At 43.2% G+C, this 12,066-nt stretch overlaps 1 protein-coding gene across 4 annotated transcripts in view; it reads left to right on the forward strand.

Annotated features, from left to right (window-relative positions):
* Window positions 1-12,066, forward strand: part of GRM7 (glutamate metabotropic receptor 7) — a 274,151-nt gene that overhangs the window by 223,321 nt on the left and 38,764 nt on the right. For all 4 annotated transcript variants that reach the window (XM_032194324.1, XM_032194322.1, XM_032194321.1 and 1 more), the window contains one exon: window positions 11,203-11,449. In XM_032194324.1, the coding sequence (XP_032050215.1) occupies window positions 11,203-11,449 (247 nt within the window). The remainder of the gene's footprint in view (window positions 1-11,202; window positions 11,450-12,066) is intronic.

Raw genomic sequence — 12,066 nt, forward strand, 5'->3', positions numbered from 1 at the left:
AAAATGACAGATAAGAATTATTTCTGGCTCCAAAAAGCTAAGTGCTGAGCCACTGAGAGAGGGAAAAGCCATTATTTTAATAATAGAAGTCAGGGATATCTATTACTTTTGTTGCACTCTGTGTTTGTCTCTTAGTGATGTGTAACTTATTTTATAGCTATTATAACAAACACAAATGGCAAGCAAGGGATATTAGGCAGCTTTGAGGACTGATAATGGGTGTCTGAGCTATTTGCATCTGTGCTTGAAACACACCCAAACTCAGCTGATTGACATTTGTTATCACCTGATGGACCTTCTCTGACCCAGCGAAATGACTTGGTGGGTCCTGGGACACTCCTCTTCTGGACAGACACCCACGCTGGACAACGGCACATCACAACTGAGATCATTGTAGGAAAACTTCACCCATTTTATAAATTCTTCCTTTGGCTTACGGACTTGTAATTAGCGTAGAAGAAAAATAGGCGCATTCTGGAGCTTCCATGTTCTCCATACGTGTGTTAACAGGTAGGGGACCAAGAGAGCCTGTCCTTGCAACTGGACGTGGGTCACAGCCTTGCCACCACCTCCAGCAGCCCACCCACCACCCTCGGATCTGCTGCGGGACACGGCTTTCATCATCACGCTGTACAAAACACGAGAGAAGATGAATCCAAAAGGAGACAGCTCTTCATCCTATTTCAGCGGCGGAGATGCACAGAGGACCTTGCTTCAAACAGCACTATTCTTGCAAAAAGATTGTTTGGCTGGCACATCCTTCTGTGCCAGATTACCACTTCAAAGAGACAACAAAACTCAGAATCCTCGTAAAGTCAGAGGATGCCGTCAGTTCCAGGGAGGCACAAATTCAAAACCACTTTAATCTTTTGTTGACTTAGGACAGGGCCATCACTGTTTATTTCTTGGCTGAGCAACTCCTAAACGACTCTAAGTAGTTCATGGGCATCTTTATTGTCTCAGTAACTGATACAGGAGAAAAATAGTTCTTTTTTTTTTTCCAGCAGATGCAGAATCCCTGCAGTATATAGTCTGTATAAACTATTTGACTCGTGGGATTGTCTTTGATACTGTTTCAATTTCTGTTTTAGCCATTTGATGCCCTTTGAAAACAGCAACATGCTTTTCCATTGTTGGTCTGTCCAATTACCTGAATAATTTAATTTCTAGGAGATAAGCTCCTAGAGTTTCTCTGAAAGGCTGGAGAGACAAAATTCCTCCTCCATCTGCATCATAAGCCTCAGAGCAAGTGCCTTAATATTTAGTATTTTGTATTACCATGCAAGTTAGGGATAGTATCCAGAAATATTTCTTCTTCTGATGTATGCAAATTCCTTCTTTGCATAAGGAAGCTTCCATTCTTCTCTTATAGAGAAGAAGCTGTGTCTAGTATTTATCTCAAATAGCTAAAACATTAAAAATACGTACATTTTTTTCATCTTTATTCTGCATGTTTGCCTGTGAAATGCAAGCTGAAAAACTAAATGTATTGGGTGCTCTGATTTAGGACATGAAATTTTAAGTTGGCTTTGACAGTGTGACATCAGAAGGAGCAGTTTTATACTGCAGGCAGAGGGAATTGGAAATTAGTCCTGTTGGAGCTGTGTACTGCTCTACTGTCTGCCTTTATATTTGGCCTCTGCAGGTGGTAATCCTTCAGAATATGACCCCAATTTTCCTTTTGTTATGCCAAGCCTCCTGCTGCTAGAAACATACTGAAGTGTAATTCATCACACCCGTTACCTGCCTAGCTCTGACATGCAAGGAAGCCAGGAGCCTCAAATACGACGGCGTCGACAGACGTGGCTCGGGGATTATCAGCGTTATCCCTCACATCCCCCACATGGTAGCTGTGCACCGTGTCTGCCGTGTCTTGCCAAGTCCGAAGGAGGGAAGGAGATCCCACCTGGAGCTGTGGTTTGGGGCACTTCACAGCTCCGGGCACCTTCTTCTCCCAAACCTCCGCACTTCATAATGTGGCTTGGAGCAACCCCAATCGGGTGCGCCCAGGCCCTCGGGTGACCTGAGGAGAAGTGGGAGGCCGCCAGTGCCTGGAAGGGCAGCGGGCAGCAGGACACGGCGTGGCTGCTGGCAGGTCAGGCTTTTAGATATCTTGGGGTGTGCTCGGTTGGGTGGTGTAAATGCTGTTAACACAATTTCAACCAGTTGCTGGTAGCTTGCTGGTGACAACAGGAAGAGTGTCAGTGCTGGGCAGGTGCTTCAGGAAGGTTGGATGAAAGCTGCAGCGTGAGCTGAAGAAACAAGGTGCCCATTTGTGTAGTTTCCGAGGGCTCTCCAGATGAAACAGAAAGGTCTTTGCCTCTCTGCAGGGATTTTTTGAAACTGGTGCATGTCAGAAAGAGGCCTTATCCCCAGTGAAGTAGGTTGTGCTGCACTGTTGGAGGGGATGGAGGTGTGTGTTGTACTGCTTCTATTGCTCCCGTGGCAGCAGACAAACACTGAATTTTAGTCTATCGCAGAACGAGAACGGAACTGGGTAGCGGTGAATTATTATTTCTAGTTCTCAAAGTCAACATTTACAGAAGTAATTCTTAGGCTGAGTCCCCTGTGTGTTTACTTCTCCAGGACAACTGAATATTGACATTAAATATGGTATTTATTGTTAACAGCCAGTTCACCTTTGGAGATACAGTTGTGGAAATGTAGCTGATGAGCTGATGTTGCATCGCATACAATGTGCAAGGCTTGGCTTGCTTCCTGAGGCAGTTAATGACATATTTTGTTTTCTGCTTCACTGGTGGTGATTCTTCAGGCTTGAATCTTTTCTCATCTCCTATCTCATTCTTGTAGTAGGAATTGTAATTGTCTCCAGTTGAATGCATGAAAGAAACAAACCCAGGCCTGGTTTTGTGACCACGACCCATACGGCATTCTTGTGGTGAGCTATTATTTATTACTTTTATCGTTTATTTGGAACTCCAAATTTCTATTTAGTTAAGGAAAAACACACAGATCATATTAAATTTAAAATAATAATAATAATAATAATAAAAAGACCAAGCAAAGAAAAGAGTGATACTTATTTTACGATTTTCAAATAATATTTAAAAAAATAAAACCTTCAAAGGCATGTAGACCTGTTGGAAGAAAATTGTCTTAAACGGCCCTAACAAAAACTCATTTTTCTCAGATCTTTGAGCTTTTAACGCTTCTTGGAAGAAGATAGGCAGCTGTTTCTCCCAGCCTGTGTGAGAAGATTTTCTTCTGGGCTTGCCGTGTTCCCCATGGCTCTCAGTGTAGTGAGTAGGTGTTGCAGAGCCTGGCAGTGGGTTTGGGTTTGAAGCTGTCACCACAAGATAAATATTTATTGCTGCTGTCGCTGGGTTTCAGTGCTGTGCTGAGACAAGCTCTTGCTTAGTGAGGGCCAGCAGATAGCCGATGACCTCTAGAAAGAGTGAGATATGATTGGTATTAGTCTGTGTAAAAGAAATGTAATTTGGGGAGCTACTTTCCAAACTTTAATCTTCTTTACTTTCATATCTCAGAAGGGATTGTGAAGCTATTTTGTAGGTCCTTGCTTTTTCTGTGGAACTATTTTTGTTTTTCCATTACACTGAAACATACCCGCAAAGTTAACTGGCAGTTTTTTCTGATCTACCAGATATAATGTTGTGAGATGTTCCAAAGGACACTAACTTAATAGGCAGACTATTTCCACTGATGAAAGCCATCCAGCCTAAGGTCTGCTGTAACTAGCCAGTAAAATGGTTCCCGTCAGACACACAAAGCTCCTCTCCAAGCTGCAGAACAAACATGTTTTTTAGTTGAAAATCAATTTACAAAGAAAAAACGTATGCTTACCTCATCACCTTTTAATTCTACTTCAGTCCATTTATTGCCTATTGAATTGTCTTAACCACAAGTGCATTACATATTTCTGTACAGTGGCTGCAGTGGATAAATGTAGGGGAGATAGAGGTTAATATGCACAGTATGCCGTAGGCGTTAGCAGGTGAGCAGAGAGACTGCAGAAGGGCATTTCAGGTTGAATCTGTAAAATCTAAGACCTCCTCCTAACCTGAGAATTGTTCTAAATATTGCAATCTGTGAGGTCAGAAAAGGAGATGGCCTTAAGTTGGGGTCAAGATCCTACTCCATTTCTGGGCTTCTTAAACCAAGACACTGAAAAGTGCAACTTCAAGGAGATGAGGGGTCTTTATAAAACAGGCAACACTGGCTGGAAGAGTTTCTTAAAAAGGGCTCCAAACACAGAGCTGCTGAATGCATAACGTGCTGTGGGGCTGCACGCCTGCCCCCAGCCCCAAGGCACCCTGACAGCAGCTCAGTGCTGGGGCCATGCTTCTGCCTCCTGCACCCTCCCCTGCCCCAGGCGTGTGCCCAATGCGGCTGCTGGTGAGCTCGGCTGTGCCTTCACTGAGCTGCCCCAGTGCTGCAAGCTTGCAAAACAGCCAAGGCTTAAAGGGAAATTTTCTGAAACTAAAATCCCATCATTTCCTCCAGTGTCACCTTTCATATAATTACCAAGCGCAGAATTTTTAATTAAATGGTGTGACTGATTCTGTGACATTCCCACAGACATTTCACAAAGGCTATTTGCGTGCCTTGCTATTTTGTACAGTAATAACTGCAATCAGCATAACTACTATGATTTGTTTATCAAACGTCCCTTGGGTAGCATCCGTTGTCATCTGTAAAACTTGGTGAGCATCACAATTTACATACCATTGCCTGGCTCACGGCGCTGTTGAGTTGTGTTGCTGAAGCACCATCGATGCTCACCTCCACAGGAGAGCGCGGTTGTTCCGTGTGCTGTGAGAAGTACCCACCAGTCACAGCAGCACAAAAAGCACGGCTGTTGAGTACTTTCTCCCACCCCAGTAACATCTTTCCTGCTCACATAAGTTAGTTTTTCCCCAATGGTCAAGAATGTTATATTTTTAAAGCCACACAATTCTGCAAAAATCAGGGATCAAAAGATGCAGTTCTTAAGCAATGGAATTAACAGGTTGAAAAGTGAGGGGAAAAGAATGTCTCAGATAATTGTCCATCTGTACGCCAGCACAGAGGGAGTCCTGAGGGCGTGCGTGGCAGCCCTGCTCTGAGTTACAGCGCTTGGTTGCTCGACCTCACAACCTTTAGTGTCTGTTGTAAGTACACAGCTCGCGTGTGTTGGCATGTGCAACATACCTTTTGCCACCAAGATAATCCAGTGCTACAAAAGCACGCTGACCTACTGGCACTGCGTGGATTGCAGTAATGCCATTAGGAGCAGTAGGCTACAACAGCGGCAAATGCTGTGGTCACCGTCTCTCATCTGTTAAATGACCTCCTGCAACTGCAAATCTCTGTCTTCAGGATCACTTCCCAGATGTTTGCCACTGTTGTATAAAAAGTGATCTTCCTGATAACTAGCAGGGGGGATGCTGGAGCTTGGTGTCCACAGGGTGTATTTTTTTGTTGGTGGTGGTATTTTGTTTTGTTCTGTTTTCCCAAAATAATGTTGAAAGAAAGAGAAACCACTTTCCCTAAACACCGTTAAAACCTTCTAATCTAGGAAAAGGGATTTTGTTTTGTTTTGTTTTCAAGACTGCTCTATTCTCTAAAGGGCACTGCTAAATGACAACTTTAGCAGATTATGATGCTTAAAAGGATGGGGATGGAGGCAGGGGTCCTGGAAGTCGTCAGCAGATAAGCTTCAGGGCGGTGTGGTATTATTTGCACTTGAGCTGGTACCATCCAAGTGAAGAAAGCAAGTGTATGTCTGTATCTGCAGGAGCCAGCGGCAGGAACCCGAAATGCATGTGTGTGCTGTTGGAAAGCCTCAGTGGGGCATGAAAAGAGGATTACTGAGCCAGGTCGGTAAAGAGAGCTGACAGGATTGCTTCACACGAAATATTTTATATTTCTCAGACAACAGAAGTGCACATTCCTTGTGGAAAGTCATGGTTGCCTGGGTAAAGTCGCGGTTGCCTGAGACATCCATAAATCAAGCTGTCTGGGGACATGGGGAAGGCACGAGCTGTGCCAGCTGGGCGCCTTTCTCCGCTTGGGGCACGGCGCTGCCCTCCCCGCTGTTTTCCCTGCTTGGCACAGCCTTGAGGGCCTGGAGAGGATGCAGGAGGCTGCCTCATGCCTGCCCCTGAATTAGGGTGTTTTCAGGGGTGCTTTGTGACTGGAGAGCTTTATGCAGTCATACCTGCCCTGGGTCCTGGCCATGGTACCAACAGCCTGTGTGGCCCCGTGAGAAACACGACGTGGCCCCTTGTAATGGCTTGGGTGGGTGACAAATGGCCAGCACCTTGTCTGGAGACAGAAAGCATTGGTTCTTTCTAGGCAAAGCTGATCTGCAGTTTTAAAGGTACAAGCAAAGCCTCCACTGGAGAAAAAAATAATAGATACTTTCAGCTTTTTTTCATTTGCCTTTAAAGTGCTGTGGTAGCTCTGGTGGCTAAGGGGGAGTATTAGGCACTAAAGTGTCTGAGAACAAATTTATATTAAAGTCTCTTTGCTTTCCATATATTTGCAAAAACAGAATGCAGTGGGAGCTAATTTTAGTTTTTATTAAAAATGTTTCTCATCCTTATGTTTGCGTAACATAATGTAGGGGATGAGATGAATCTGCAGATGACCTGCAAGAGTCTTCTGGGAGATTTATAAACTGTCTACTTCATCTATAAGAACATTTGTTTTAATTCCCATATAAAAGTGAGATAAATTGGTTTGTGATAACACAAGTCCAAAAATATCTGAAATTACCCATCTATTTCCATATTACAAAATAACACAATCCACTGCCTAATTAGAAAGCTGAATTAGATGAAAGGAGCAGTTGCTCCTGATTAGACTATGAATGCAAAAATTAGCCTACAAAAAGTACTGCTAACTAGAAAGACTTCTGTAAGAAATGCTGCTATAAGTTCAGTTATTATGGGCCAGCAGTTGGAAATCTATCCACTGCATTAGTGAAGACTGATAGGTCTGATCCTGCGGTGCTTTGCTTCTGAAAGCAATCCTAACTCATGCAAAATTGTCCATTGATGTAGTTGGTGCTATAAAAATTGCTGGTTCTTAGATGTGTGTATTCAGGACCAGTCTAATTTTCTCTCAAGGTTTTTAAGGTAATTTTCATCACTTGCCTGAATAAAGCAAGAATCTGGAAAACATGGAAATCTAAAATTCAAATGGAAATCCTTTATGTAAAATAAATGATAAAATCTAGGTGTCTTTGCATGTGAATGATATCCTTAGGGTTTAGTTTCTCCAGTGCACTGCTTCAAAGTCTGAGGCATTTGTAACGGCAGCCTGTTACGTTTAACATTAAGTTAAAATTTGTTAGAATTTAGTGCCTGATTGAGAGAGAGGGGGAGAGACAGACATGAGAGTAACCCTCTGGAGTGAGTTTCCCTGGGTGGTGCAGCACACGTGCCTGCAAACCTCCACAGAAGTGGGCTTGCAGACCAAAGTGGCATTGCTTTTAGGAAGTTTTGGTTTCCACCAGAAATACTTAGTTCAGTTCCAGTTCCCATTCAAGTCAAGGTGGCGCCTCTCACACTGAATCTTAATTTCTTAATTTTATCTCAAGTTTGGAAACTAGCAGGTTTCACCAACCATCTATAAAAGGCATACAGGACTTGCATTGTCAGTTAAATCTTACCCTTTGTATTTTAAATCACCAATTTCCATTCATTTAAAATGCTTTCAGAGAGTTTATCAGAAGAAGTGAAATAAGAAATGAAATGGTTTCATGTAAACTGCATTTTTATGTTTGACTGGTAAAACCACAAAGCAGAGATAAAATACATAAAACTAAGGTTCTGCATAATAAGCATATCTATTAGTTTCCCTTATCTGTATAAAGCTCCCATTTGTCATGAGAAGCATTATGTGTCACTCATCTTGCCTTGTTCTACAAAAGCTCTCTTCTCGCTCTCCTTTTATCTCCCATCAGCGTTTTCAAGGTAGCATCACGCTGCAAGACCCCACTGATTAAATAATAGTTTAACCCTCACCCCCGTAATAGCATGAGGAAATCAGGATTAATGCCTGCGTGCACCTAGATAAAAATGTTTTGTGGTGCTCTGGAGGTTGCAGCATTTGGGATGGCAGCAGTGTTTGGAATGGAAGGATTTGGGATGGTGGCAGCGTTTGGGGTGGCTGTAGTGCTGCCTTCAGGGGAAGTCACCCCAGGCTTGGCCAGGTACCTGTTACAGCCCATGGAGAAGCCCCGGGGGAGGCCACAGGTGTCTCCATGATGCTTTTTGAAGTAGCTCCTACTCAAAATGCATCTTTCCTCCTGCGTTTTTGAGACTCTCTGTTGCTGCCACACACGGCGTGCTGGTGGCAGCCAGCTGCTGCTCCTCGTGCTGTGGTGATACAAAGTCAGACTGCTTAACTGGCAAGTTCGTCAAAACTCCTATGGGGAGCTGCTGGGTTTGTTGCTGAAGAAGAAATAGGATTTGAGTGGAGAAAATCTGCAATCAAACATAGATGTGCTGTTTCTGTCTGTGGAACATAAACAGCTAATTGTGTGTTAGGCTGGCAGTGCTCTGCCAGTATGCCAGTAGCTTTTCTTTTTTTTCCTGTCTTTCCTTTTCCCCCCTCCTCCTGTGGTCCAAATTCCTGCTTTCTCTGTAAAGGTTTTTACATTCTCTAAGAAAGTCAAAAATTAGTTGCAAGATATTACCATGCATTTTTCACTATATGGCTTCCTGAACAGGCGTGCTGCGGGTTGAAGTCATTTGAGAATAGCGCTGAACACACCACCCCTTAGCTGTACCCATGTGTGTTCTGTACTGGTGGCAGAGCCCCTCGCTCGCACAGACCTTCTCTAACCTCGTAGAAATGCAGGTCTCATACTACTTAATATATATTCACTGCCTGTCAGGTTTAGTTATGTACCTTGTATATAGAAGCACGTTATTCAATGTGTTACAGAGCCATGTCCTTCTCAGACTAAACCAGAAGGACTGCAGATGTTGCGTTAGCTGGCTTTCTTCCGAATTATTGACAGAGAGGTATGTGGTCTGAATGCTGAGCTGAGTCCGACAGTCCCTAGGTGTAATGTAATTTGTCATGTATGCAGCCCACAGCTTCCCCAGCTTCAGAGGCGCTGTGTGCCTGCAGCTCCCAACAACTGCAGGAGCTCTTTATGAGCTAGAGATAGTAATTACCTTACTTAGCGAGGATGAAAGCTGGTAGAAGTTGCAAACATTTTGAGGATAAAGAGGGCATCTTCCTGCCTATCCTTCGGTCCTTAAATTTCCAATTTTCAAAAAGCTATTAATTTAATAAATATTTAAATCAGTGTTATTTACACCAGTGCAGTGCACTCAACCCCGACTGAGTTACGGGTTATTTGCTTGGATGTAACCAAAAGGAGGATTAGCTCCAAGGAAACTAATGCACAGCAAACTGCCTTCTGTTTCAAATGTCCTTATAAGATGAATATGCGCTGCGCTTATATATATAGAAATCAAGAAATGGAATATGCATACGTAGTGCAACAACATTCAAAGGCAAGGTATAGGTGAGGAATGACTAGATGTGCAGTAACCCTGCAGAGAAGAGCAGCAGGCAGCAGTACTGCCCAGCTGCACAAAAATAAAACAGGGCTTTGGACTGGGTGACCCCTCATGCTGCCTTCCAGCCTCAAATTGTGTAGCTTGGCTCAGCATTTCCTCACAAAATGTGAAGGGTTATTTCCTAATGGCCTGGCTTTGGCAAAATTCTGATAACATCAGTGTCATTTCCTTCTGATAATGAGTAAATAGGAACTGAGAAGGCACTTTAGTTTTTGCCTGTGTGCATCAGTATAGAGAGATGTCTGTGCACAGCATGTTTTTTATATTTTCCATAATGCATTTTATTGCTTCCAGTGGTCATCTTAATCAGTATGATAGCAACAATTATGTAGCTATAACTAGCAAGTCTGGAGACAATCATATTTTTCCAGATACGACAATTTGGAAATATCTGGGTAGGGTCAGCATTTTACTGTGCCATTATATTTATTTATGGAGCTTTTCCATCAGAAGTTCAAACTGATTAGCACTGAACAGAAGGAGAAGAGAAAATAGTGTTTTGAAGGAATATCCACAATGTGTAATAATTTTTGCATGTGTATAGATTTGCCACATATTTAATTTTTGAACAGGATCTGTAGGAAGCTTGCTCCTTTTTCAGCTCTCTCACACCTGCATCGTGCTGTCTGTGCCTTTTAACTCAGGAAAATCCTTTCAAGTTACAAGAATTGTTCTAGTCCCTCTATCAAGTGTGTCTTCTAAAAAGATAATTAAAAAAAAAAAAAAAAAAAGAAAAGAAAAGAGGCTTTTCTAACCCTATGGGTTTGCAGAATATGCTTTAAAACACTTGTGGTTTCTCTGAATGCTGATCTCATGGGAGTAGCTGTTCTCTGACTTGCATATATACAATTTTTTCATACTAAGCATAGCTAAATGACAGGAGCACACAAATTGTTATGTATTTTCTGCAGTTATTTCAATGAATTGTACAGAATTGAAGTATAGTAAAAACAAGAAAAAAAAATCATTTTTTAAAAAAAGGTAAGTTTTTTTTTTTTTTAATTAACCTATATTATAATTTTAGTGTTCTTTATAATGTACAGTAGAGCTAAGTTTAAATTTATACCAGCACTATCGAAATCCACATCTGTTCTTCACTCCTGAAATAAAAAGGACCTATGCTGTAAGCATACCAGAGAACTTGTCTTGTTAAAAGGCACCAAATGTTTCTATTGCTGATCCTCCGAAGGGGCTGCTGATCCCCTGCTAGCTGGTGCGTGTTGGACCTCACGGCATTTTGCAGTGTCGAAGTTTTGCCCCTTTGGTTAAAAAATCATTAAAAATAAATAAAAAATAAAAAGTTTTTAAAAGGTTAACAAGTTCAGCACACAGTGTCACAGTCACTGGTCAAAGCACAAGCATGAATACTGAGAATTGGGTCAGACAGCCCCACCTGCCCGCAGTGGTGTCACTGGTGCACCTCCTGGAGGCCCCAGGAGAGCCCAGGCTGCACGGGCTTGCCTTGACCACTGATTCCCGTCTGCTCACCTTTCTGCTTCTCCTTGCAATGTGCAGTGCTCTGCTGCCCTGTGTTTAGCCCACCGCAGTTACTTTGATCGTATTTAATGCTCTCTGAGTACTGCAGCCTGCTTCCCAGTCATCTTATTTGTAATAGTGCCTCATGTGTTCTGTCTCCTAGCTCTACATACAAACTACCACACTTACAATATCCATGAACTTAAGTGCTTCAGTGGCCCTGGGGATGCTTTACATGCCGAAAGTGTACATCATCATCTTCCACCCCGAGCTGAACGTCCAGAAGCGGAAGCGCAGCTTCAAGGCTGTGGTGACGGCAGCGACGATGTCGTCCCGGCTCTCGCACAAGCCCAGCGACAGGCCCAACGGCGAGGCGAAGACGGAGCTCTGTGAGAACGTGGACCCCAACAGTGAGTACCCGCCTCTCCCTGGGGTTGTGTGTGTGTGTGCTGGAGACCTTGGCCAATGCCCGAGTGCTTAGTATCGTTTGGCCTTTGCAATTAAAGATTTTTGATTACTCGATTTTATTAAATTCTCTCTTTCCTCCTCATTTTTTTCGAGTTGTGCCAGTTGGCAGCAACTCCTTACACAGGGTGTGGTAGCTGTGAGGGACTCCTCCTCCTTCCCCTCCTTGTGAGTGGCAGAGCAGCAGCATCCTCGAGCACCTGCAGCATCCTTCAGCTTGTGGCAGAGTCAGCCCCGGCTGGTGCAGTTTCCAGGATGGAGGGACAGGTGCCAAGCTCACCCATAGCCATGCTAACCTGAGTTACCATTACGTTTTCTGCAAAGTTTCTTTGCAAAAAATCTCACCATCCCAGAAGTTCCTATTTAGGGATTTTATCCGGTCCCGTAAAAGTGAATGCAGATCTTGTCATTGATTTAAGAGGATAATAGATCGAAAAGATGCTTCCAATTTCCTTAATGCACATAGCATGGTATATTGTAGCACAAAATTACATACTGAGGCCATCAAATTTGATTTGCATTTGAATCTGGAGGGAGCTGAGGAAGGAGACAGCTGCACAAC

Source organism: Aythya fuligula, chromosome 10 (assembly GCF_009819795.1).
Source record: "Aythya fuligula isolate bAytFul2 chromosome 10, bAytFul2.pri, whole genome shotgun sequence".
NCBI lineage: Eukaryota > Metazoa > Chordata > Aves > Anseriformes > Anatidae > Aythya > Aythya fuligula.